The 27,946-nt window shown below is 35.5% G+C and overlaps 3 protein-coding genes and 2 non-coding genes across 7 annotated transcripts in view; 2 read left to right on the forward strand and 3 right to left on the reverse strand.

Annotated features, from left to right (window-relative positions):
- Window positions 1-4,413, reverse strand: Mlc1 (Myosin light chain alkali). Its single transcript, XM_076119799.1, has 7 exons — window positions 4,282-4,413; window positions 3,913-3,940; window positions 2,412-2,569; window positions 1,908-2,058; window positions 1,221-1,307; window positions 765-828; window positions 1-443 (listed from the first exon to the last, which is right to left on the reverse strand). The coding sequence occupies exons 1-6, from the start codon at window positions 4,282-4,284 to the stop codon at window positions 803-805; spliced, it is 453 nt and encodes a 150-aa protein (XP_075975914.1). The 5' UTR covers window positions 4,285-4,413; the 3' UTR covers window positions 1-443; window positions 765-802.
- Window positions 4,414-4,769: 356 nt separating this feature from the next.
- Window positions 4,770-8,459, reverse strand: LOC142976436 (uncharacterized). The gene is made up of 9 exons (XM_076119798.1): window positions 8,156-8,459; window positions 7,957-8,070; window positions 7,484-7,633; window positions 6,893-6,957; window positions 6,413-6,802; window positions 5,928-6,006; window positions 5,569-5,717; window positions 5,310-5,453; window positions 4,770-5,061 (listed from the first exon to the last, which is right to left on the reverse strand). The coding sequence occupies exons 1-9, from the start codon at window positions 8,175-8,177 to the stop codon at window positions 4,837-4,839; spliced, it is 1,338 nt and encodes a 445-aa protein (XP_075975913.1). The 5' UTR covers window positions 8,178-8,459; the 3' UTR covers window positions 4,770-4,836.
- Window positions 8,460-11,342: 2,883 nt separating this feature from the next.
- Window positions 11,343-27,946, forward strand: part of unc80 (unc80, NALCN channel complex subunit) — a 33,037-nt gene continuing 16,433 nt past the window's right edge. For all 3 annotated transcript variants that reach the window (XM_076119711.1, XM_076119710.1, XM_076119709.1), the window contains exons 1-33: window positions 11,343-11,466; window positions 11,795-11,956; window positions 12,552-12,578; window positions 13,026-13,046; window positions 13,358-13,503; window positions 13,703-13,868; window positions 14,055-14,271; window positions 14,821-15,017; window positions 15,748-15,908; window positions 16,023-16,125; window positions 16,446-16,549; window positions 16,644-17,025; window positions 17,118-17,257; window positions 17,900-17,929; window positions 18,757-18,901; window positions 19,182-19,379; window positions 19,667-19,861; window positions 19,944-20,074; window positions 20,264-20,502; window positions 20,827-21,020; window positions 21,414-21,568; window positions 22,741-22,870; window positions 23,229-23,418; window positions 24,214-24,394; window positions 24,639-24,733; window positions 25,088-25,278; window positions 25,498-25,615; window positions 25,691-25,755; window positions 25,864-25,999; window positions 26,110-26,284; window positions 26,504-26,539; window positions 27,262-27,418; window positions 27,681-27,849. In XM_076119711.1, the coding sequence (XP_075975826.1) occupies window positions 11,816-11,956; window positions 12,552-12,578; window positions 13,026-13,046; window positions 13,358-13,503; window positions 13,703-13,868; window positions 14,055-14,271; window positions 14,821-15,017; window positions 15,748-15,908; window positions 16,023-16,125; window positions 16,446-16,549; window positions 16,644-17,025; window positions 17,118-17,257; window positions 17,900-17,929; window positions 18,757-18,901; window positions 19,182-19,379; window positions 19,667-19,861; window positions 19,944-20,074; window positions 20,264-20,502; window positions 20,827-21,020; window positions 21,414-21,568; window positions 22,741-22,870; window positions 23,229-23,418; window positions 24,214-24,394; window positions 24,639-24,733; window positions 25,088-25,278; window positions 25,498-25,615; window positions 25,691-25,755; window positions 25,864-25,999; window positions 26,110-26,284; window positions 26,504-26,539; window positions 27,262-27,418; window positions 27,681-27,849 (4,735 nt within the window). In that variant the 5' untranslated portion in view covers window positions 11,343-11,466; window positions 11,795-11,815. The remainder of the gene's footprint in view (window positions 11,467-11,794; window positions 11,957-12,551; window positions 12,579-13,025; window positions 13,047-13,357; window positions 13,504-13,702; window positions 13,869-14,054; window positions 14,272-14,820; window positions 15,018-15,747; window positions 15,909-16,022; window positions 16,126-16,445; window positions 16,550-16,643; window positions 17,026-17,117; window positions 17,258-17,899; window positions 17,930-18,756; window positions 18,902-19,181; window positions 19,380-19,666; window positions 19,862-19,943; window positions 20,075-20,263; window positions 20,503-20,826; window positions 21,021-21,413; window positions 21,569-22,740; window positions 22,871-23,228; window positions 23,419-24,213; window positions 24,395-24,638; window positions 24,734-25,087; window positions 25,279-25,497; window positions 25,616-25,690; window positions 25,756-25,863; window positions 26,000-26,109; window positions 26,285-26,503; window positions 26,540-27,261; window positions 27,419-27,680; window positions 27,850-27,946) is intronic.
- Window positions 12,366-12,437, forward strand: TRNAE-UUC (transfer RNA glutamic acid (anticodon UUC)). The gene has a single exon. It is a non-coding gene; the product is annotated as a tRNA-Glu (tRNA).
- Window positions 22,017-22,087, reverse strand: TRNAG-GCC (transfer RNA glycine (anticodon GCC)). The gene has a single exon. It is a non-coding gene; the product is annotated as a tRNA-Gly (tRNA).

Consider the following 27,946-nt stretch of genomic DNA (forward strand, 5'->3'; position numbering starts at 1 on the left):
TGAACTTTTAATAGTTTATTATAAAATAATTTACGGTTTTTTGTATTTTTGTCATTATAAACGTACTTAATAAATAAATAATAATAAATTTAAAAGACACGTACAACGTGTGTTTACAGTATGTTTAATTTAATCTTACTTTAGTATGTACAGTCATAGGTAGAAAGTTGTACAAAATGATGTGCATTTGATGTTGTATTCGTATAAAAAGGGGTAGTCCGTATCTAAGATGGCGTATACGGGGTGTCGATGTAGCCAAGGGTGGGCGTGGGGACCCGCGGCGGGCGGCGGCGGCGCAGCTCGGTCGTGCGCCACGCGGCGTGCGCCGCGTGACTCCGGCGCAACGTCAGGCACTTAGCCCTCCGCAGGTGCTTCTTCCGCCGCCGCTGGCTTTGCCTTAGGCTTAGGTCCCTGCCACCCGTCGCACATTTTTCGGAGGAACGCTGAAAATATACAATAAAATTGATTAAAAACACGCTACGAAATTGTGCTAAGTTTGTTATTAGCTGATGTATGGCTGTTATGATTGACGTGGTTCGAAGGTGATAAATTGATAGATTGGCAGATTTTTGTAGAATTAAAGGCTATTGTTAACGAGTAAGAAGTATAAAAATAAGTAGTATGTAAAGCATTAACATTGATTATAAAATAAAATAAGTAGACATAAAGATACAGAACAATATCAGTAAGATTATAAAGCTGAAAACGACAGACAGCGAACACGAAGAAAACTTATAATACGTCCTTTGCGTTGATTCACTTACGATCTTATAACTAAAGATATGACGAGATGAGTAGACTTCTACGCCATCACCTTCTTCAGGAATGCTGTAAATGGAAAAATGGTAAAACAAGGGTACACACGCAAACCATATCATTTGACCCTCATGCCTTCTCCAACAGGGAAATCAAAAATATTCTACAGTTTCTTTTACAAATTACCATTCATGGGGAGGGTAATAAATTGTTGGGGTTGGGCTACAACTGAGTACTTACGATAGGAAATACGATAACATGCAAAGTTTAGGACTATGTTTACTTTACTTGGGTACAATACAATAGGTACACTACAATCGGTGCGTCGTGGGTCTACGTGAGGATATTTTTATACAATGGAATGTTTACGACTTTCATTCGACAAACTGAAATACTGAGACGGATATAATCTACATATATTATTTATACATAAGTTTTTATGTATAAAGTATAGAGATACTTACGCGCATAGGGGATCATGCCATCATCATCTTCGGGGTCCATGCAGTCCTTTGTGACTTCAGCGACCTGGTTATCTTCCAGTTTCTCACCTAATAATTAAAAATGTATCCTTTAGCAACTTTAATTAACCAATACAGCTGAGATATGATAAATTAGATCTCTTTCATACTCTTTCCCTACTCTTTCTATATTCATTGATAATCTTTGATAAATCTATGAAAGATCTATAATGTATTTGATAACGAAAATAGTTATATTTTGTGTAAAATACCCCACAACATGATCTAAATTGAATTCAGAACAGAATATACACAAATATAAAATTGAAAAGTAGTCTCACGTCATTATTCTGAAACTAACATTGAGTGCGATGGCTTTTAGCCAAATGATTTCAGTTCACGTCCAACTGGAAATCTAGCCGATGCCAATGTATCTTATTGACATGTTCAAGCTTTACAAATATAAAAATAGCCTTCCGTTCTAAATAAACAACATTGCCAGCTGTGTGCAACTAAAAATGGGGAATAACAACAAATTATATATTTTTTGTTACAGTCTGACATCTAGTTGGCATGATGACTTGTTCACCTGCCTGCGTGATTACTTAGGCCGATGGAGAATTTTGGGCAAGATCTGTGCTAACAATGGTGCAGTATTGGTAAAGAAAATAATAGTTGGACGAAATTTACCTAACGCGAGGAGAGTGTGTGTAAGCTCAGCACCAAGCATCAGACCGTTCTCGGCCTTGTCGTACAGTTTCAGACATTCCAGGAAGTCCTCATAGCATCCCTGGTCTTTGTCTTTCTTTGCTTGGGCGTAGATGGGAAGGAACTCTTCGATCTGGAAGAGAAGAACATATTCTGTTATTAAATTATAATCGAATCATTAACATTTTTTGCATACTAATTCCGTTTGTACTCGATTTAGCAGCACATTAGGGCTGAGTAAATTACAATTTAAGGCAACTTCTACAGTTAAGTTTATAATATCAATGTTAGAACTCGGTGAAACTTTTGTTGCCTTTGGGACTTAAAGTTTGAAGAATATTATAAACCAAGAAGGTTTTTTTTTCTTATGTATCTGTGACTGACGTATTATACTACATATTTCAAATTAGGGAAATATTCTGACCAAGAGTGGATTGAGAACCTATTTTTGTAGAAATGTGAATGAAAAAGCAACAGTATACTCACGGTGAGCTGTTTCTCGCCCTTCTTCTTGGTGCCACCGAGCTTCTCAATGGTCGCCATTGTGGGGTTGGAGTTAAGAGCCCTGAGGATGTCTCCGAGGTTGAAGGCATCGACTTTGCCGGCGCCCTCAAAGTCGTAGATGGAGAAGGCGAAGGTTGCCCCTAAACAACAAAGCGTTACATGCTATATACAGATCAACGAATCTTATGTGTAAACAACCATTATTGAACACCCCTTACCAGATTGTTAGTATATTCAGTTAGCGGAAAAGACAGATGTCGATCCATTGTTTCTTAAATTCCAATAAAAGTTGTAGGTAGTAAATTTTGGATTGTTCATTTATATTATTAATGTTGTATATCTACTACCAGCATTACAAGCTTAACGATTGGTTGTCAGATCGGTGAACTATAACTCTCTCTCTACTACTCGGTTTTCTTAAGCATAGTCAGCTATTGTTCCCGAAACTAAAAATGTTGTTTAAATTATTAAAGCGTTGTAAAAGCTTATCTATTTTTTTAAAACATCTTTCTAGAATTTACGCGTTCTGTATAGAATAGGTAAATCGCGGTGGAAGGCGGAACGGGCGGCGTGGGCGGACATTCTTCGCCCAGAATAATACTTTTCTACGGTACGTTTCAATATATTCGGTGTGAACTCGTGAGTCACTTTCTAATTATAGCACAATATGTGCCCTATATTTAACTGGTTGCTTACTCTTACATTTCCGTCAAATTTCATCTAATATTTAACTTAAAATTTTCTATCTATGTTCACTTTAAAAATCCTGATTTGAAACAATATTAATTTGTGAAGTCAGTATTTTTTATTAATAACAAGTATTTTTTTCAGGAATTATTATATAGTTCATTACGCGGCAAGTACGTAATGTGCATGAAGATCAGCTGACTCAAGATCATCTACCGACCTTGATAATGACAGCTGATTTATAATGCACATGCATATGATGTGACATATCCGATGTATGCGTATAATAATTACGTATATCAACTATTTAGGTAAACTTCGATCCCACGCTTAAACATACGCAACGCGCTTGCAGTGAAATCTGAGTGGAGTTTCTCTGTTTGGGCGGGCGGCGATTCGGGATCACGTGACGCACGAGTTTAATTTTGGAACGCAGCGCGCGCGCAACGTGGCCATGCCACTGGTACTGCCACCCGGCATGTCTTAGTAACGCGCACCTTTTATGAGAAACGATGCTAAACTTAGATGTTATGATACTCAACTCTGGTTTCATTTATGTAATGCTTATTCACGTTTATGTTAATTACAAATGCTTAAGAAATATTCAATTAGACAATTTATCTTAACTGATACGAAGAAAAGTTTGCAGGCAGTTAGTGATAGAGGTAGAAAATATGAGTCTCTCGTCCGATTTTAACACATTAACATCAACTTGTAGCTCCCTCCTCTTCTATGATACAGTTATCTAGTTGTTAATTAGTAAATAAGTTAGTAAATAATAATCAAATTAACTTACTTTCAATGTCGTTCTTGCTGAGGTCGCTCTGAAAATTACCAAAAATATTTCGTTATTTCCTTGTACATAACTGATTCCATGCAATGTGTGGGTATTAGTTGGTGTGTATTCACAGCTTCGCTGCTCAGTTTGTGTATTAGCATTCATGTTATACGCTATCATCTTCTTTCACTGGTTTTTAAGCACAACACTGATTTATTTATCGGATGGTGTACTAAACACATCCAAGTGGCTCGCGAGTATCCGGTCAGCGGAATATGTTTCACGAGGGATTACCGCGCATTGGCTTTTATTTATCACTTGCGAAGCTAACAGTCCATTTTTCTCACTAAACACCTTTCCACAATTTCACTGCCGTCAGTGACTCACCATTTTGTGTGGTGTTAGTTGGTTCCCTCCCGGTCTTCACTGGCAGACGTTCAGACAAGAAGTGGGGCTCGGTAACTTTTCGCGGGACTGTTTTAACTGGCTTAGATGGCGCACCCGTCTGGATATTTGAGATTTAGCCCAGGAATCCGCGACCGTTCTATTTTCGGCGGAGCCGGTCCGTTTCCATGGCGTCTTCAAACGCATACCGCTATCACAAGTGAAAAAGAGACGAAACGCTGTGCCACCTGCCCGTGTGTAGATATCGTGCAACGCCAATTGTAATAGTAAATCTACATTTATGCTAAACTATTTCGATCGGATATCTGTGGTATATGCTCTCCGGAATTGAGGTGTCCGAAATATGTCCGCGATCGATAGATTTGTCAATTACTTGTCATTATATGAGTAATAAGATATTTATATTTAGTATACCTGATCTAATTTTATTTTCGTTTTAAATTAAACAACTGTGTGTCTCTTAAACCTTTATTTCGAGAAGTAAACCAAATAATAAGGGGAGATTCAAGATCTATATTAATATACTTAAATGACTGGTTAGTTTTGTTCACAGTCGTCTGGTTTAGCATCAAACGTGTAGTCCTTCCAGCGTGAGGATTTAACGAGGGCTTCGTTGACAGTGTTGAACTTCCATACGACAGCTCGGGAAGGAGAGGGTGATCGTAAAAGTCGTTGGTCGAGGAGACTGGCCGCACGACGTCTTGCATCCGGTGACAAAGGGCATAGTCCATGAACCGCGCCCTGAATGCGATGTTGGTGTTCCTAAAACAATTATGCATAATTACATTAGTTTACATACCATATTTTAAATGCTATAATCTATTGGGTCTGAATTAATTATTATAAAATTTTGAAAAAGGTCGATGTTAATGAAATGAATATTAATGTGCATAAAAAAGAGGAGCTCTCATTATTTATTATAGAACAATGCCCAATGCTCTCTTATTCGTTTGTTATAGTATTTTAGTCGAAGTAAGTTCCACAAATCCACAATGCAAAACAGTTCTTACCTTACGTTTCCCCGGTGTTCGGCGACGCCACCAGCCTCTCAAACAGGACAAAAGTCTAGCACCCTGAGAGCGGCACCGACTAACTAAACTCTTCTTTGAAACGGCAGATACTGCGGATATCGCCGTCAACTCCTTTGATTTCTCCTGACCCAAGACACATCAGATAAAATTGACTATTAATACGGATTTAGATGTAGCAAAAATCAGGAATCCATTGCAACGTTTTAAGCAGATTCTAATGATCTTTTGTCATACTTACACATTTTACATGTAATTCAGTTTCATCATGAGCAGATAGTTCGTCATCAGAAGTATTTGCCGTCAATAACTCCACTTCTTGAAGGGTCATACCTTTAGGATCATCTAATATTACGTTACCGTCATCTTCGGAACACTGTTCGTAATCACCTGAATTTAAAAGAAAACATTAATTACACTTGCACCGATAATTTAGTCTAAGAAAATATACTAAGAGGGAGACTGTTGAAAGCTGGATAAACAAAAATCTTTTAGAATGCTGATTTTTTTTCGGAAGAAATCAGAATAAAAAAATATTTACATTGTATAAAAGAACGTAAAATAAATAAAAGCTATAAATTGTGGTCATAAATCACTCACGGTTTAGAGTGAGATATGCATTTTCGAATCGAGTCACGTCGTTCCTTTTCATGCATTCCTCAATATTTTCATCACTTATCTGAAATATTTGAGGAAAATGTAGACCAATTCATATAAATTCTCTATTACCCCGATGATTCAACTATTAGACTTTATTATGTTTACTAAAGATGACAACCGGATGGCTAAAAAAGCTTTGCTTACTATAAAAAAAGAATGATTTATAATATGAGACAAATATCAGTATGTCAAAATACTTTTATTTGTAAGCATCTATTTAACTAGAACATGTTTACTGAAATTGCAATTTACACAACTGTACATCAATTTATATAATATATTCAGTGCATTAATCACAACGATGCAATTTTCTAATACTGCTAACTACTAACCGATTGTGATCATTGTACCTGTTTCCATATGCTTATAACCTAGCAACATTTTGTTTTCTGCCATAAATACAATAGGTGTTTAGGAGATAGTACCTCTATTATTTGTACAGCCGGCACAATGTGGGAAGCTTCATAGTGGCTACTGGCAATAGCATCATCAACACCCGGTAACGATGTAAATGCAATATCTGTACCAAAATCTGCTGCGAACGCATCACTTAGAAATGAATATTCTGTTTCTGATGACCTTTCAGCAGATGTACCACCATCAACCGATTGTGGTGGTACTTTCGAAGCAATACCCATAGCAGTATTGATATACGAGTCCATTATCATTGTCATCGCTTGAGTGAGCTGCTCATTAGCCTCTGAATTATTTTGAACGATCTCAGGGTCATCGCGCACAGTTACTGTCTCAACTTCGCTCATGTCGAAAAGATGATTGATGAACATCGATGTCGATTTAGCTAACTCGTTCTGCCGCTTAAAATATACGTAATTTAAGAAATATCGATTATCGATTATTATTTCGAACAACTGGGACATTTTTGTCAAAATGTATAAGACAATTACCATTTCTGGGTCCTCATCACCCTGACCAATAAAACTTGTTGCTGAACGACATTTGAGAAGTTCGCCTGAAAAGAAAACATCGATTTTTTTTAAACTTAGGGTTGTTAAAATCTGGGCTATAATATTCTTAATAAGTATACTTAACTCGTCACATCATTTAGTATTACTATGTAATATAATAGCATTATATGCACAAAATTGTGATACATTTTGCAAGAATTCTGCTAGTACAAAATGGCATAATGTCCACCGCCTAGAAAGATCTCATACACGTGTTACAGAACTTACTAAGTATAGACTATTTCAACGAGTACAGGTTGGATACTAGAATTTTCCTGCAGGTCACAGCCGAAACAATACTAAATTTTGTTACTTTCATCCTTTATAATAAAAAATGGATAAGGATACTATAAGCGACATGTAAAGTAACTTACGCGATTTTTACTTAGCTAGTTTTTAATGTTTCTTGCTAAATATTTGTTTATAAAAATTAAGTAACCGTTACAAAAATCTCGGTTAGTAGATTAATCACATTTTAACTTCTTTAAATTTTTTGGCAGACATCTGAAATTTTACCTGAGTAAAACATACCTGTGACTTTTTGCGGCGTCGATGTAGCAACCACATTGGCAATCAACTCTATCTTATTTTCATTCACGATGTCGCTCTCTGCCTTAGACGATGCATCTTCATCATCAGATTTAGCATTTTTCAGCATGCACTGGTGACGCCATGGCTGACCTAATGTCGTATTATCGTGATCTTTAAACAAGTCAGTCCACTAATTCTAGATTTTAAAAACGGAAAAGAAAAGGATTGTAGAATACGAGTAATATCCCGTCTAAGCGTGCATTGATTTTCGCAGCCAAATTGTAAAGTATATTAACTAATAACTATATATGTATTTGAGAACGAATGGCAATCTTATAAAATGGTTTTTCCAAGACATCGTTTTCTATAATATCGAATAGTGATGTCTTGTCCATAAAACTGGTAAATTATAAGAGTAGGTACCTACCGGGCTTCAAAGATTCTCATATCATCAATCAGAAGCAATACATTACCAGATTCCGATGCTGAGTTCGCTATGACATAGGCATCGTCCAATATTTGCCTGACAAGATGAACGGCCAGAAAGGCGGCCAAGCGCGGATTGCATGAAGGGTCCCCATCTCCATCTAAATACAAAACGATACTATCATTAAAACCTTATATTTTATTAAATCTTGAAATAATATTATAAATAAAATAAATAAAAATTACCTTCCTTGTTTGTCATTTTCATGTTTGTTTGTTTTGTTTTTAACGAATGACGTTTATGATTTTTCCAGCCAGTAAACTTCAAGTAGGTCTGTACCAATTTGATTGGTAGTATGCGTAGAGTTTTTATTCATTTTAAATGTTTGGGTCGATAAATAACTGTCGGTCGCTGAATTCTGGGAATACTAATAAAGTAAGAGTATAAAATATTTCACAGAAACTGTTTCGGAAAATATTATTTAATTTATTTTTTGTTACTCTAACGGGTACTGTAAAGAGTCAGTTAAATTGGGCATTTAAAGACTTCAGACGAACTTAAAGAAAAAGTTACGTGAAAAATTAATAAAAAATACCGCATGCTTGCTAGGTATAATAAAGTTTCACAAATACATAAAAAGCGTTTTCCATTCAAAACAGAACGTCGCTATTTCGGTAACGCCCAGCCAATAGCTATAGTATGTTGCATATATTCTAAAACATCAACCTCGTGCTATTTTTGTTCAAGTTTCGTGATTGTATCACACAGTAATCGGTTATGGAAGCAGGAGTATGATGTAAATCTCACAATAAGTGAGGTAATTCTTAAAAAATGTCTTTAGGCACATTAGTTACTGAGAGTGAACCTAGTGTCATTGTCTTACTAACACGCTAACGATGAAATCTATAAATGTACAAGGAAGAGAGGTGTGTCGGATATGTGAATGTGAAATTCTATAGGCTTGAGACACTATAGGTTAGAATCAGATTGCCAACGGGTAAAAAGATTAACAAATTAAATCATCAATAAACTGTAATTCGGACAAATATACGACAGGTAAAGAAATATGAACCTCGCTACTCCATGTAACAAAATTTTGGGCTAGAGTGAAAAAAAAGGAGTTTTAAAGAGTGGGAACCTTTTCTTTTCATGGAAATGCATCTGATTGGAGCAGCAAGCCGCGTTTCATACTCTGCATTTCGATCGACAAACTATGTAAATGTTTACAAGTTTAATGCCAAAGAGCTAGAATAGTTAGAGTTGAACACATAAAGTCAAGATATATCTGCATCTTAAATCTGTGAGACGGGTTAAAGGCAACGAACATGGGAATTCATTATGAAATACAGACAGCGTTGTTTAAAATATCAGCTATAATAAACAAAAGAATCAAGTCTCAAAAGAATCCACAGCTATTCGTTTAATAACTTTAAATGCTTTATTGAAAAGATTTTCTTTCTTTTAAAAAAATCTGCTGCATGCAATTAATCTACTGAAAAAGTCAGCAGTTATAATGAGGTTAAGTTTTTCCAGACAGGCGGACCAGATCACCGAGTACCTACTCTTCGTAAATCTTGATTCAACGAATACTTGACTCCATTTTAAAGTCATTTAGCTATAAATATTCTTTTTGCAAAATATTTCTATAAAAACAAGCTACAGGTAAATTATAGCCAGTTCTAATTGAACTGGAAAAATATGGATGATTCAGAACAATGACGTAAACAGGTGACGATGATGTTTACGTAATTCGTATTTATAATTCAACCTCCTTCGCTCCATGTGGGCGGTTATCAACACAATCATATCTGAATCTCTGTTTAGATTCACCGTCAAATTATATTGGGTTTTCTTCTCTTACAATTTTCGTAATGCATAGAAATGCATGCTGCCTATGGTGTCTGGTAATCAAACCGGGTAATGTAAACTTAAATCATTTAATGTGATTGTGTTCGCTATTTTAAAAACATGAACTAGGTTAAAGTCAACATTTCGTTTTATACGAGCCCGAACGTATCTTAACAATAAAAATAACCCAATAAAAAATATGATATTGATTCAAACGCAGTTTCCTAAAGAAATACTTGAGAACCTAGTTATGAAAGTCTATTAAAATTTAAACAAACTTATTTGGCGAGGTACACTTTTAACGGTACATCGTATTCTGTTAACAATAAAGTTAATCTACATTATCACGTGTCGTAAACATATAGAAAACTTATAGATAAATAGAAAAACCTCTACGGATAGTCGATAGCCAACCGATAGATTACAACATTTAATTAACCTTAAAACCAGGAGGTATTGACATAAAACAGGGACAATGTATGTGGACACAAGTAACGGAAACAATCTATAAAATGGGTACTGTTTAGTGCCGCCGCTCCCTGACCGTCTCTATTTATAAAGTAAATTGCCTGCCACAAAGTGAACATTGATATCTACGCCAATCTTGTTAATTCAATGTCTTTATGTTTACCATTTATTTGGGGACTATCATATAAATTACACATACGGGGGTTGGTATGAAAAAAGATTAAAGCTTCGATATAAATATGTACATGCTTAGACAAGCGTTTAAGAATTGTGTAACACTGGTTTCAAACAATATCTAAGTAGTCATCTTCATTACTGTTACGTTATTTATTACCGATCTAGTTGTATTAATAAATTAATATTTTTATTTTCTAATACTGTGTATTAGTAACAATAGGGAACCTTTTTCAGGACTCAAACAATATGTACGTAACACGACTCTACCTACCCTAAAAATATTTAGGAGTGCGATCCCTCAAATAAAAGTAAACAATCGTTCAGAAAATACCCTTTAAATGAGATAGAATTATGTAACGGGTAATTCTAGATCAGGCAAACTACTGTAACAAGCAACAATCCTTAGAGATAGTATTTGTTTTCATGTATCTTTAAATGCTTAATGCTAATCTTTATCTTAATATTTCGCTTGCATTCTATCAATTCAGGGGGATGACTGAACGTATGGCCTACTTTTCAGCTACAGGGAGAGCACAGAGCTGCCATGTTGCCGTTTCTATGGCAACCGGAGGCTGCCTCTCCGCCACTCGACCCGCGCACACAGATCAATGCTGAAAATTTTACAGGGTTGCCGACTAAACATAGTCATCTGAGAGACTTGTACTCTCTCAAGTGTTATTGTAATAGTGTATCTTACTATTACAGTCAGGCTCTTTTGGTGTCATAAGCACCATTTGATTTGAAGTGAATCAATAGCTATCGAACCGTAATTACTATACCACTAGTTTTAAAAACAAATGCCTTTCTGCAATGCATTGGTTAGACTATCACAACTATCGTAATTTCGTCATGGGTATTAGTTTCAGCAAAATATGGTTATATAAAAGAGTTTATGACAGCCCTATGTTTCCGTCTCGACACAAATGCGCGGTACCTCATTCCCTGTCTCGCGTCCCTTCGAAGAGGTCCTCGCTTTCACCCTTACTTCCCTACAGTGTCACCAATGGAATGTAAACAGTGTTTCATCTATGACGAACATGTATTGTGTTAATTACTAAACGAGGTACGTCGTAATTAATTGCAGAACGGTGACTTTTTTATTAGGTAACTAACAGTCTTAAGTGGTCTTAAGTTACTGTAAAGGAATATAGTTTAAGTACTTGTGTAGTGTAAGTGTCTTATTTTTGCGTCATATCGGCTTAAATTTAAGTGTCCAATAAATGTAAGAGCAGTAGTGAATGAGTGAGAAGCAAAATTGTGGTTTATACATAGAAAATGGGTGTCTATTTTCTTTTGTTTATTGAATATTATTACGACACAACTTACTCTACAGGAACTGAAATGAATCTATTGATCGGAGTATCGTAACTTTAATATCAACGTTTTATTAGGATCGTCCCCCATGAGTGAAAATGATGAAAGTAAAAGACTTATCCGAAGAAGACCCCAATGCGGAGGAGGTGGTGCCAATACCGGTTCAAATCTTCTTGTGGAGACAGACGTCTCCATTCGTAAGACCCCGTCTTGGAAAAGTCCACGATGCTGCGTGCATGGTTCGTACACTTCAAAAATCTATTAAACGTACCCTATGATGTGTGCAAATGTATATAGCTACACTAATTGATATCACTGTGTAAAGTTATGTGTATGTCCTAATCCCTACCTTTATTGAGATGATTTGGTATTGACGATGTGATGTAATCATTGTCGGTTATTCTAAGAGCCTGATGAAAAAGAAATGCAAAATATTGAATACGCGTTTCGTCGAGCAGGCACAAAAACCCGCTAGCTAAAAATATACTTTTTTTCTTAGTCAATGCCCAAATATCATTAATGTGTATCAATGTAACTATGATATTCACCAACGTTAGTAATTCTGAGGCTTAGCTACTTTACTTATTTAGAGTACCTACCTACTCACGCATGGTGGATACCATAGTACATTATGATTGTAATTTCATATCCCGTATGGTCTAGTGGCTAGGATACCTGGCTTTCACCCAGGAGGCTCGGGTTCGATTCCCGGTACGGGAAAGATCTTTTTGATGTCCGCCTTATTTTCGTTTATTACTTGTTTTTTAAGTTTCAGTAGAAATTGTTTATATCTGTGTTGATTGTAAAAACCACTTATTTGTTAAAAACACGCAGTTCTGTCAACGTGCTCCTGGACACCATGTAAGTACACATCACAGGCTTTATATTATTTGTACATAATTATAGTTTTAGTATGTAATTAAATGTTGAAAATTGCTTTACTCGTCATGTTTTAAACTAAATCCGGCTTTATGTTTATACCAAGATGAGTAAGGATATTTAATGGCAAAGTACCATATTTTTATTGAATAATATTTCGCTTAAAAATTATAAATAGTCAAACAACATTTAATAATAATATAGAAGTTGCATTGAACATTGCACACATTGACCGTTAATTAATTCTTGTTATTCTGGCTACCCCATTTTCGACAAGTGTCAATAAAAGTCAATTTGACATGTTTACATTTTTGTGCTTTTGAATTCAAAAGTTGAAAACATAAACACTAATATATTAATTGAAATTATATACTTAATTAGACGATTGTTTTTTACTTACACATTTTTGTCTTTTCCATCAAATCCCAGGAAGTGAAAGAGGCGTGTAAGGTAAGTTTAAAGGTTTACATAAGTTTAATAAAACTTAATCTGCAACTTTCGCTCAAAAAACATAGCAATTATATTATTTTAAAACTTAAAACACAAGTGCTCAAAATATGCCTACGAGATACCTAAATAATCAAAGTTAATCTTATTTGTATTACTTGGAAGTCAGTATTACTTTAATTAAAAGTCCCCTTTCAGTAATACCTAAATATGCCAATGGTTTTAAGTTAAAGTTCTTGACAAATAATGTTTATTTCAATCATTATGTACGTTATAATTATTAATTGAGTCCGTTTTAAATGGTAATATTTCAGTCCTTTGAAAAAGTATTGGTGCAAAACCTCCGGTTTGGCCTATCCATCAGCTTAGCAGAGGCTATCGAGTCTATACCAAGATGGAGACTTATACAAGCAGCACTGCCACATGTTATGCATGCATTAGCAGCTCTGTTACACAACAGGTAAGTGGGCAATCTACTTATTTACCAGCAGACAGGACAAATACTGTCCTTAAAACTTGAAGGTAGATTGGCACTTGATTTTTTGATGTAATATATTCAACGGTCATTTATTTTCGATATACTTTATAGCTTTCTGAGCTTCTGTTTACTACTGAAAATCTGTTATTACTATTGAGTTATTCTATTCTTTATGTTTTAGAGTGAAAGACAACATGCAGTCTTTGGGAAATGTGGAGACAAAGCTGCTGTACACATTGCACTGGATCCTACTTGATGCATCGGATGAGTGTGCTGACAGTGACTATGAAAATGGCATCTTCTTCTCAAATCCATTCCATTACTTGTTTACTATACCAGCTATGACAGTTAGTATAATATATCCTTTTATATTTTTAAAATGAAAATAATTTTCATCCTCTGATGACTTGGCTAAGAGAATACAATGTGAATCTAACTATTTTATTATACCTATGTGTCTGCAAGTTTAAAAATATAAATTCTTGATAGTTTTACAGCTGAACTTATGTATAACAATTACAATATCTTTTCAGCTGTTCGTGTTCCTCTTTGCACCACTGTCACAACATTTGAAAGAATCAGATTTCACCAACAATTACCGCCTAGAGAATGGCCTAAAGATGTGGCAAGCTATGTGGGAGTTCAGGCATCCAGATGCACCCTGTTTCACCACGCTTGTGAAGCCTAAGCCCAAACCTCTTGGTGGCAAGTATTCTAAGAGGCACCAACCGGGCGACGTGTTTATGGGGCGTATGTAGAGAAACCTATCATAATTACGCTCTAGTAATTCTACTCGTATTACTATTGACTCTAACTATATGGTATTTTTCTTTGCTTTAATAGGTAGCATGAAATCTTGGACTTGAATTTGGTATCTATAATCCATTGTATTTGCATGATAATGGGCAATATTAATTTAAATTCTCCACCCATTCTTTTGCATTTCCCCAATTCAGAACAAGTAACAAGATCTTTACATTATGTATCAGCAATACTTTTTACTATTATGATTCAGTATTACCTGCCAGCCTACTTTTTGAATATTTAATCTTTTTCTGTATTTTGAATGATCATTTTAAGTATCTTTAGGTATTTCTATATCAGGAATGCTCTTCCTAATGGTATTTAATTCAGTATTTATATCAATCTCCTCTTAAAAGATATTTTAAAGATATATTGAAGTTAAAATATATTTAATCAGAAAAGGGATATAACATTTTAATATTTGGAACATGGATTCCTTATTTGACCAATAACTATTGCCTCTTTTATTAAAAGTGTATTGTTTATTTTCAACAGGGAAGCTGTCAAAAGAAGAGGGTAACAATATGAATGGGGCCGCGAGTCCACCGAGTCAGAACATTTCGATGTCTCAATCGGATGCTCCATCGAAACAAGCTAGTACTGAAGAAGAGCCTTGGTTGTCATCACCTAAGGACACTATATTCCCTGAAACTATTCCTGAAGAAAGTTCTAGCACTGAAGAGGAACATGTGGTAAGAGTTCATTCCAATGTATAAGTGACTAGCTGACCCGCGCAACTTCGCTTGCGTCACATAAGAGAGAATAGGTCAGAATTTTCTGTTACTCTGCTCCTATTGGTCGTAGCGTGATGATATAAAATATGTTTTTTTTACGAAAAATATTCTCAAAATGATTTATATCTCATAATATAACGAAGTTGCGCTGAGGCATATCCGCCATTAAAACAGTTGCCATGACAACGGAATTTTGTTAATTCAATGTCATTAAAATATTGATTATTCGCGACTTCGTTCTCCACCTGAATTTTCCCGGGAAATGCGTCATTTTCCCGGGGTAAAAAGTAGCCTATGTCCTTTCTCGGGTATCAAAGTATCTCCATACCAAATTTCATGCAAATTGGTTCAGTAGTTTAGGCGTGATTAAGTAGCAGACAGACAGACAGACAGACAGACAGACAGACAGAGTTACTTTCGCATTTATAATATTAGTATGGATGATATAATTTCTCACAACTAGTCAGTTAATTGTTTATTAAAGATACCGGTACGAGGCTTTTATTAACTGGTAGTTAGAATAAGAGACTGATGCTCTATTAAAGACTCGACTACGACTAAAATTCTGTGAAAATGTTAGTAAGGAATTAATGTTTGATGTAGTTATGGCAAACTATTACCATATTATTTTGTTTCGAATGAGGTACTTAAATATTTTCTAAGATAGATTGCGTTTTTATAATTTCAGTTCATCTACCGCCTTCCCTCGGAACAAAATTTTGGTGGAGCTGTCAAGGAAGCCTACACGGTGTATGCAGCTGATCCCAGCATATTTCAACCGCGGAAGGCTGAGACTCCCAAGCAGCCTCTACCAGGAATCAAACCTTTACCACAGATAACGAAGATGAGGTAAATACAATGCGTATTGAATCTCTTAATGAAATCTCCTTATTATCTCTATCTCCTTATTCTATCTATATTGACAAGTGAATAAAAAAAGTATTTTTCTGAACTTTGTTATAGTTCATCAGATAAAGAATCGCTCTCAGACAGTGGAGGTGGTGGAGGAGGGACTAAAGGTACTCCAACATCTACAGAAAAACCGCCTTCTGCGAAACAAGGACATGTAAGCATTGTTGTATCCATTTAAAACTTAGTCTTTAATCTATACTAATATTATAAAGCTGAAGAGTTTGTTTGTTTGTTTGTTTGAACGCGCTAATCTCAGGAACTACTGGTCCGATTTGAAAAATTCTTTCACTGTTAGATAGCCCATTTATAGGCTATATATCATCACGCTACGACTTATAGGAGCAGAGTACCAGTAAAAAATGTTGCAAAAACGGGGAAAAATTTCGCCCATTCACTTATGTGACGCAAGCGAAGTTGCGCGGGTCAGCTAGTGAAATATAATGCTAAACTTCTAATATATTTTCGTTATTCTAGGTTTCATCAGCCACGTTTCTTGATGTCGCCACTTTACGGTGCTTATTCACCTCGCAATGGCAAGAAGAAGGTGTTTACTGGGCTTTACATTATTTGTATAACAGGTACGTTAATTCCCTAACACTACTATGTATCGCTAATAGATTGGATAAACATTAACTTAAATATAACAATAACAATGACCTAAATACATTCCAGATTGCGGGACATCTGCGACGACATGTCGAAACAGACTCAACCAAGAAAAAGGAGTAACTCCTTGCCGATACCTAAAATAGAGGTGTCCGTATATCAAAGCCCAGATATGAAAGAGAGAGATTCTCTTAAGAATTTCATAGAAGTTCCCGAAGTAAAAGACATGTCGCCATTGACAGAAATGCCGTTCCCATCACCTCCGAAAGTAGAAGAGGAGAACCTCATGACTCGAAGATCCAGTGAGAAGATAAAGCGCAAAATGAAAATGGCTGACTTAAAAGCGTTTGTCGAGACAAAGCTTTTGTCAAAATCGGAGAAAGCCCTTGAGAAAATCGGCCACGATGATACGAAGTTCTCATTCCATACAGCTGTTAGGATGCTATCTGTAGCTATGATTTTATTTTGTTGCTGTTGTGTAAAATACTTTTGTAGCTATCCTATAGCTGTTCAAATTATTAACCTACTTTATTCTTTTAGGAATACCACAGAAGTCTGGACAACACAGACGACAGGCCTAACTCTGCGTTAGCGAGCAACTTCCCTCCTTTAGCCCCGAGGCTCACCGGCGATCTATTCCACTGCAATCTCATTAAAGGAAAAAGTATGCCGAGCTTAAGGTTAGTTTCTCCAACTTAGTTTATTTATTATCCATACTTTTTCTTTTTCATGGCATTTTCATATTTTATAGTTACGGTATTTATATTTTAATAAAACTTTACAGTATATCTTATTACAATTTTTAGAATACTGTTTTGTACTTAATTACTTGGAAAATTCGCTGTATGTAATTATTTCTTTACATATTATCTTTTGTAAACAATTTAGATAAAGTAGGTTTTATATAGTAGTAGAACAAATATACTTGTTTATTTTCTAGTTAATAACAGAGGGGGAGAAAATATAAGTGTGTTTTTTAATCATAATCATTCTTAGATGTATTAGATTTGTTTATAATTATTTAGTTTGGTTCTCCCCTTCTCAGTAACATTTTATAAATTATACTAAGCTATTGAGCTATCGCTAAGCAAACCTTAAAACAAGCAGTAATAATATATTTTCTAACACTTATCTTCAACTTGGTTGTATCACGGTCACGATGTTTTTCATATTCTTCATATCAGAGCACAGCATGCTTATAAAGTCGACAAGACTTTCTGGGTGATAATACTTGTTTAAAAAATATATTTATTCTCTTTCTCCGGTCTTGTTAACGCTTGTACCCGTACACTATTGTAATGGACGAACGGTATGGTCGCTAGCTGTTTGATTGATGAGCTAGCATCCAATGGGTAAGTGAGCAAATTAAACAAAGAAATTAGAAGCTTCGTAACTTAGTGCTAGTCTTGCTCGCCGGATGGTAATACACGAACTAGTATTACGATATATTATAGGCGTAGTATTCTGCTTACACTTATAAAGTTATTTCAGAGCGGCCTTATCTTTGCTAAGTTATAGCTTATATCAGCACACCCGACAATTACTTTGATAAATTAATAATACCTACACAACATAGTTACATAATCACAAAGTTACAAAACATCAAAGTAGTTGTATGCACGCACAAAGCTCAGTAGATATTCGATACACAACTCATAGGAGAACTTAATGCCGTAGAATTTCATAGCGAGATAAAGTAGTTAGCTGAGATATTCTCAATACTCAGTAGTATCGTCATTTATTTGAGGCTTTATTTGATGCGATCAACTTTACTATCATGCATAAAATGTATATCACTCAATGATTGATCATCAACGATTATGAATAATAACATAACTGCATTAAAATGTAATATTTAAAGCTTTATATAACTCGACTTAAGCAAGACGATAGAATATTAAAATGTCACCGTCGCAATACTTATTATAAGCATGTAAATCATTATGAAATATAACATAGCATGAGCGAAATATACGACAAAACACACTTATAATGTGAACCGTTAACTATTAGAACACGTCAACATAGTCAAATGCAACTTAGGTTTTACTTCTAAATAAGAAAAAAAACGGCGACATCAGTCAAATTATTAATATAACTATTATTTTATAAATAAATAAAGGTAAGTATGCATGTATTGTTGACTTATGAGCTGTTAGTAAAAGGTGGTGTATTTCAGGTACATCGGCGAGATAAAGACAGAGCGAACTCAAGGGCCGGCGACCGCGATGCCAACTAATGTCCAAAAGAAGAAGAATCCTATTATAACAGTCACCGAACACACTCCAACGCCGTCTCCTGATTATCTTTCAAAGACAAGACAGGTAAGAAGAAATTCAGTAATAGAAATATTCATATTTAAACATAAGAGTAATATGGTAAATGGCGTAACTCGGGTGTATTATACACCTCTGCCTACACCTTCGGGCTAACAGGCTAGATATTATAATATAAAGAAATAATAAAATAAGTTTATTTGATACACTTTGTTGACGCGTTGACTCCTATAAAATAGAATTAGCAAACATTCGCTCAAATATTTTTGCTATTAATTTACCAGCAGGCGCTTATGTTACTTATTTCTCATTAAGTAATTACTTACAGGGTTCTCTAGAGTCGCAGATAGACTCAGTAAGCATGCAAGGTTCTCAACACATACCGACGCCAGAACGCAAGCCAAGTCTCACTCGGTCTCAGACGGACTCGAACATCACGTATGTAGTGGAAGAAATACAAGAGGCTCCTGGTTCCATACATTATATCACCAAGGACGGTGAAGTGGACTTCCAAGTTGTACTTAAGGTATACTATCTCAAAGTTTTATGTAGAAAATATATTTTAGGTTGGCTTTTTTAATAACACGTCATAACGAATGGCACTCAGCAGTTGATAGACGATTTGCAACCTTGGTTATATTTAAGATGAACTTCGCCATGCTGCGAAGAACACAATTCGAAAAAATGATTGATTTCTGTTGTTGTAATTTGGTTTGAACCATACAATACGGTTCCAGTGCTAGGCAAGGCTCAAATTGAGAGTGTTGTAATTATACTATAAGGAAAATCTAATCATCAAGTGTTTCCTTACAGGCTGTATATTCAGTGTCAATAATGGACAGTTTCTACATAACACTACGCGTTATGGAAGTTATGCTGAATCTGGTAGACACTCTCATGGAGGTCGGCGTTCATAAGAATTGGCAAAACAATAACACAGAGGAAACTCAACCCGGGAACGTTGATCCTATTGCAGAATTTAATAAAGAGAAGGATAAGGAAAGTAAAGTATGTAAATCGAACCTTTATACCATTGAAATATATATTATGTTAAAGTTAAGACATTATGTCGGCCATATGTTTGTTTTAGGAAAGAGATTCCGGTATACCGTGTGCACAAAGCCAAGATTCGACGAACATAGAAGGCGATGCCAAAGAAAAATCAAAAGAAGAAGAAAACTTGGATTGTCCGTATTATATGATTATGCATATTATATTAAGGTAGGTGATATTTTAATCATTTTCACATAAAAAAATAACATCCTGTAACATGGCCCATAGGTACGATAAGCAAAGACACTATTCATCACAGGAAAAAAAATCTTTTTTTATAGCTTCTGACAAGTTACCAATTAAATAGCGATTTGAAATATACAGAATGTTGTATTAATGTTATAATGACATTCACAGGTTACTTCGTCAACTAGGTTGTTCCCATGGCTGTACCTCAGCGCTTCGAGGTCCTCAAGCCGAATGTCTAAGAGTTCAAGCTCGAAACTCTTTACGCCAGCTACGTTCGGCTTCTATACCTAAATTCACATTACGCTTGAAGGAAATGACTAAGTACGCTCCAATAAAGGAAGTATTGGACAATTTACATGCGGCTGTAGGATTCTGTGCCGAACCGGCTACTATGGTATCTCCTATGAGTAAGTATTAAAGTCTTTAATTTAAAAACACAAATGGCAAACAAACATTACAACGGTCCTGAGGCACTATTCATGTCTGCAAGGCGCTTAAAAGTATTCCTATTACTAAAATTGCTAGAAATATAAATCACAATTATTAATTTAGGTTGGTTTAACGAACACTTATGGTAGACACAAATACAGTTAGTTTATTTACCGCCACTTTCTTTGATAGAAATGATGCGATACTTTTAATTGTCAACCTAAACTTCTCGCTAAAGCAGTCGGCTAAAAAGATTATATCGGCTATCAGACTATTTTCTAGCGTATTGTGCTGTTTTTCAGATCAACAAAAGCGTGGCTTCACAAAATCTCCTGACATATCTCATTTACAAACGGGATACGCTACAAATTTCGGCGCAGGGCAAGGTGCTAATGCGAACAGAGCGATAGAAACATTCATTATAGAGACCACGTTCAGAGTACTCGTTACTAGGTTCGCTTTGATGCATAAGGAACTGAAGATGCTTGATAATTCTGTAAGTAAACCTTGTATTCTGACTTCTATTTATAATTGGTTGAGTATGATTTTATTTTTATTTTCATTGATTCGTGATGATATAACATTCAAAATTTTTGATTCTGCAATAGTTACGTTAAAAATGCATATCCTTAGACTGCCCCTAGCCGATTGATATTATTGTATGTAACAGTATAAAAAAATATTTTGTAAAAAATGTGCAAACTATCCCACAATTTTTTATAAAGTGTATCTAAGCTTAAGTATTTTAAATTTAATCCAAAGAACATTTCTGCCACAATACAAAATAATTCTTACTTCTAAGCCCTTTTAAAGTCAATTCCCATATAAAGTTATATAAAATTAAAATGTAAAGCAATAAATTATAATGCAAACTTGTTTTTCTATTCAGGCACTATATTCTGAAGTTCGTCTATTACTAAGTTATGTGAGAGAAGCACATGGTGGAGAGTTCAGAGTTGTAGCGTTTAGCGCATTACTAGACACGGCTGAGAGACCAGACAGCCAACAAAGAGAGTCTAACATGCAGACTACTAGAGTTATCAGGTAAATAAAGCGAATTTTATTTAAAAATTTTTTTTTAGACCCATGCTAATTCGCAGATATAAATTTTCCTATTTTATTTGGGAAGTATATTATTTTTTTTCAAACCCGTGCTATTTCGCAAGTATAAACGTTATTTAAAGAAAAATATTATAGTAAAAAAAGTAGTGTCTATGATCTTGTATGGTTATATTATAATGCAAAATATTAATTTAACTAGTTAATGATTATTTCAAGTCGGTGATTTTTTTTCATTTAAAATGAAAAAAAAAATTAAATCATTTCATTTAACAACTGCATGCCTGCTAATAAACAAATAAATATTAAATATTTTTGTTCAAACAACAATAAAAAATGAAAATAAAGTTATATGCATTGCTTTTACATCTTAATTTTATTGTAATAAATAAAAAATGAACACAAAATTAAAAACAAGCTACAAAAAGAGATATGCATCGGCCGGGAATCGAACCCGGGCCGCCCGCGTGGCAGGCGAGCATTCTACCACTGAACCACCGATGCTACGAACGGAATAGTTCAAACAACGTTCTATTAAACCGTTATAGTAGCAATGAAGATGGAAATAGCACGTTTTAAATTACTTTCACTGTACAAAGACTCATCAATATACTTTGATGATGTAAGAACGCTGGTCGTTCACGCTTGGACGATAAAACACTGTTGATACCCGTCTGATGGTGTATCATTGAGCTTATGTACCTATGTTTGTTTTATATGGCTTATTTCATTGAAATCATAACAATTATTATCTTTATAGATTAAAACAATGCCTTAAAAATAATAACTGTTTAGGAATATTTATAAAAACTGAGAGAAAGTTTGATATAAGTTTACAATCATTCTTGTTTAATTCTAATACTAACAAAGTTAATCTAGACTTTACTTACTTAAAGGAAATGGCTTATGGGAAGGTAGGTACTATCGCACTAATAAGAAGAAATACTTATTTTATTTTTATGAACATAAAAAAATATTTAGGCCTATACTCAACAATGGGTGGAAGTGGGCTAAATAGGTAGAAAATTTAATTCATATAAATTGAGTGTTAAAATATTTTACAAGTAGATGGGAGGGGTTGACAAAAACCCCTTTTTTATAAAGGTGTAGATAATAATAATTTAATACTATTCATTGACATTGAATGTTTGTTTCAGACACATACCACGTGCAAGCGAAGAGGAGCGGGGTTCAGACACCGGCGCTGACTCTGGCTGTGCACCAGATGAGCGATCACATAAGAAGTTCACCTTCAAAAAGAGAAGCACTTCGTCTACTGGTGCTCATGTGAGTCAAATTTATTTAACGGCAGAGTATTTTTTTCCAGTATATTGATAAAATAAGCGGTATTGCATTGAACGAAATAAAAACAAAATGAAATGTCAATCGATGCTTTTAATTTATAAACCGGTTATTTCAGACTCAATGTTCAATAAATTCTTCTTTAAGAAAATAGCTAAATTTTTTTTCCCATAAATACTGTAGATAGGTACCTACTGTCTGTCAAAAGTAGGTATAATGTGTACAAAATGTACAAATGCTATCATCATGCTCTTATACTTATCTACTGAAAAAGACTAAAGAACATCCCTATACAATGTTTAAATACTTACTTAATTGAAATACATTTATTAATACTTCATAGAGCCTACTAGAGACGGAAGGCGGGTCGGAGTCAGCGAGCCAGTCGCCGCTGTCGGTCCGCACTCGTCGCTACCAGCTCACTCCACGACAGTCCGAGCGCACCATACCTTCGGCCTCGTCTGCCGACATCACCCCGCACCACAAGATACACTCCAAGTCTATACCGTCTAAGTTCCATATTAGCGGCATTGGTAACTATACTTTTTATTATTATATACAATCAGCAACTCCAGTAGCTAAAAGAAATTGCGTTTCCAAACCCCTATCTATACACTTGGATTTCTTTAAGGTAGTCATGGCTTAGTTAACAACAGCCACGCGGATCGATCTCTGAGGTTAAGCCATGCTTGCCGAGGTTGATTTGTGGATGGGTGACCATCTTATTCATATCGAGTTCCTCCGTGTTTCGGAAGGCACGTTAAATTGTGGGTCCCGGTTGTCATTTTCGATGATCTTTGACAGTCGTTAACAGTAGCCAGAAGTTTGAAAGTCTGACAACCAGTCTTACCGAAGGGTATCGTGTTATCCCAGGTAACTGGGTTGCGGAGGTCAGATAGGCAGTCGCTCCATGTAAAACAATGATATTCAGCTGCATCCGGTGAGACTGGAAGCCGACTCCTACATAGCTTGGAAGAAAGGCTAAGCTGATATAGCTGATATATATAATATATATAATATATATAGTCATGAATGTGCCCGTACATGCACAAATGCTTTAATAAATCGTGTAAAGTACCTCGTTGTAGTGTAGTTTACTTGAAATGTTATTTTAGTATTTCATTTGATGCAAAACATATCTATAAAACATTCTAATAGCACTTATACTGATCCAAGATCAGTCGGTTGGTCGCCCATTCGCTGGTAAAGGATTATCCAGTATTTACGCCACACCCTGTATAAGTACCTACACCACATATTATCATTGCTAAAAATCTATGTAATCAATGTATCTTTTCATAGAAGTAATTTCAAGTTCAATGTTACAGTAAACTGGTTCCGACAAAGGCCCCATCAGTCTCAATCCCTGATCCGCAACGGCGGTGGTTCAGGTGAATCTCTGCCAATCTCCGGCAGTATGATATCTTTAGCACGGCCGCCACACATGCCGCCGCCGCATACAAGCCGACCCGTGCACGTTAAACGAAGAGTTGGGTATACGCTCAATAGGTACGTATATTATTTAGTTATTTTTTTATTAAATAATTGCTATGTATGTGAATATGACCAAGGGCGGGTTCAAAACCTCACAAATGTTATCATCAGCATTTAGTATGTATATTTACCTTAATGACTTGAAGATACAAAAATTGTAGTAGCACAAGTAATCTCAACAGTAAATACTTCTTTTATTTAGGTTTAGCCGTCTTACATATTTCGAACTCACTTAAATTCGGTTTTTATTTTTCTACAGAGCCCGAAAGCGTGTTGAAGACAGGCTGAACAGGTTTGGACTCAGAAAAATGGGAAAGAAAAGAGACGGCAGCATTGAAGATACGAGTGGTGGATGTATGTTGCATAATATATATAATTCATGAAATACTTTTTTATGTAATTTATGGACAATATCTGTTTAAAATATCATAAGATTTCTTCTACAATTCGGGACTAGTTTTACACTTTGATGTAGATCTTAGCCCTTTGACCGCCACGGTCGGCTATACTGGACAAATCAGAACGTGCTCACGATGCTATATTTTCGTCCACTTTTGCCGACGAAAGCGTCGTGAGCACTTTTGTCGGTTAGAAACGTATAATAATATTCTTTTATGCATTGATTACTTTTTAATTATTTTCAATACTTTTCTACACAGAAAATTAACATTTCAACATTTTCTTCATTCGACTTTATTTCCATCTCAGATATGTCTCGGCGAGGCTCTGCAGAAGGTGGTTCAGGTGGTGGTGAATCTGAAGTGGTAGTGTTAAAACGTAGACGCCTGGTGGCCGCGGCGCCGTTGTACGCGGGCCTCGCACGGTTTAACTTCTTGCTCGACGCCACTCAGCCCGGCGGCTCTCCTGATGCGCTGTTCATGGCTGCCTTGTTGGACTTGGTAAGTATATAGATGAAACAATACATGTAGTAATTATACAATTAGTATTACAATGATTTTGGTTCGATTCTCACATATTATCAGTGTTTCAATGAATAAAAAAATGCCACAAAACCTAATTTTATCGTGCTAGCAGAACAGACGTTAAAGTGACTAATTTATTGTCTTTTGCACGTGATTTTTGTGCAGTTCTTAAGAACATTTTTTGTATTTTTACAGCCACACACGGTGGTCGTGGGTCGAGCTGCCATACTTTTAGAGTGTGCACACTTAGTGCACAACTGTAACAAGGGCCAATGGCCTTACTGGCTCAAGTCGAATACTTCCAAAAATACAGGTAAGCAATATACATACCTATACTTTACTTCAATCCAATTGCTACGACAGTTATTAACCGAATTTTGATTTACAGTATCCCTGAGCCCTCAACTTAGAAGACAACGTCTCGCTGGGAAACTATTCTATCAATGGGCTGAAGTGAGTAAATAAACAAATAATAGTATTATAATATTCGTTGGCTATTTAAATATTCTTTAAATTGAATAAATCTCTATCTTAATTGTTCTTGAATGAATCTCTCTCTAGGCTATTGGCAACAGACTTGAAGAAATGTTGATCGAAGACAAAAAGCACGTTGATACAGTTGTGAATTTAGTTAATGACCCCGACGGCCAGCGAGAACTGTTGCAACAAGACGAAGAAGAAGATTTCCTTGACGAAGGTAATTAAGAGTTCTTTTGCAAACATATCTTTACTATAACTGTGTTTCACGTAAGTACTATGTATATACTGATATTAACTATAATCTATTGGAATATAATGTGCCTGCAGCAAGTATTCGTCTCCCTGGAAAGCCCATTGGTGCTGAATGTCCTCGGGCACTAAGAATAATAGCCTGCGTACTATTATTCGAAATCACAGCGTTCCTACGTGAGGCCTATCAGAATCTACCAAAGACTTGCCGTTCCTCGCTGAAGGAAAGAGGACCCTGGGACAGAGTTTACAGGTACCAAATTCCCTTATCATTTATTATTAGAAGATTATTTTGGTAAGTAGCTGATTAATTCTTTGGTGTAAAACGATTTATTTTTTTGTCATTATGTTATGCGAAGATGGATGGAAAAACGACGTATTTTGTGTAAGACTAAGTGAGTTCATTATGTTCCGTTCATTTGAAATGTATTAAAGAGAGTGCATATATTTGACAATACTTTTATTTTAACAGGGCTCTTAGCAGTCAACACACATTAATGCCAGTCGAGTATGTTTTCAAACGAAATAATGCATGTTTCCTTGCATACGGCACTAAGCGTGCATGCGTATGTAGTATGTACATAATATTGAATAACGTACACTTTTAAAATGGAAGTATTATGTGCAAATCACTTGGACAAATGTGACTCGTATAGCGAATATTGTTCACTTATTGACAATTTTGGGCACTCGAGATCTATTTACCGTCGATGTCCCATGTTTAATTATTATTACTTAAGATTATATTTTAGTAACAGCTTTATGGCATCATCCTGTATGACAGTTGGTCACACATGGGGCATCGTTGGTATCGATCTCATCTCCACGTTCTTATTTATAACAATGAAATTCAAATACTCGGTAAAACGTGCAAACGCACAGTTAAATGCATGGAATGTTGTAAGATAAATACACCTAAATTGCTAACGATTAAAATTATTCTAAAATAATTATTTTACACGAATATTAAAATTATTTTGTGAAATACACCCTTTCAAAATTTTATCCAATAGTTTTGATAAATGATATAAAATAGTTTAGATGATATTAGTGAAAGAGTAACAATGCTTTTGCTACATTGGCATGCGTCGAACTGTAAAAATTCTACCAAAATTGTATAGCAATGAGAAATAGAAGCTAATGAGTAAAATAGCTGGTAAAATACAACGCGAGTGTTGTAGGAGATTTGAGTTATGTTTGAATATGAAATGTGCATAACTTGAATCACAGGGAGGCTAATCGTCGGTGGAGTATGGCTCTGTCGAGTATGGGACACTCGCAAGCCTCGGCACAAAGTTTACAATCGATCGCCGGAGCCGAGACAGAGAGAAAGATATCGTTTGTACTACACGAACCTGAAAATGTATCTGGTGGCAGTAACGTTACCGTAAGTATATAGCACATCTGCAAAATACTACTACTAGTATAGCTTACGCTTAAAATTTAGTAAACTATTAATTACTCGTATCTCACTTTGTTATTTATCATCGTATCATATTACAATTTTCGTTAGTGTCATCTCTCAAGCACTAGGTAACACTAATGTACTAGCAGATGACAATCTCAAGTTCTCCTACCTCAAACTGTATGTATAATTCTAGTCATCTATATTTATAATGTAAATATTTTAACATTTATGTGATCCTCAGTTAGCAGATGCTATACCTCCAGCAGTGGACGATAAGAAGGGTCGTCTAGGATCTCGCGGCAAGGGAGGAATGCACCGGCGCAACACGCAACAAACTCACTCCGCATACGGCTCCTTCAAGCGACGCTCCATCAAACTGCGGCAGAAAGACAATAGAGAAGTGGATGAGTGTAAATATTATAATGATGAAAATTACATTTGTTGTTCTTAATGGTTCTACTAACTCAGTGGTTCCCAACCAGAGGTCCGCGGAAGTAAAGATAATAA

The sequence above is a fragment of the Anticarsia gemmatalis genome, chromosome 11, assembly GCF_050436995.1.
Source record: "Anticarsia gemmatalis isolate Benzon Research Colony breed Stoneville strain chromosome 11, ilAntGemm2 primary, whole genome shotgun sequence".
Taxonomy (NCBI): Eukaryota; Metazoa; Arthropoda; class Insecta; order Lepidoptera; family Erebidae; genus Anticarsia; species Anticarsia gemmatalis.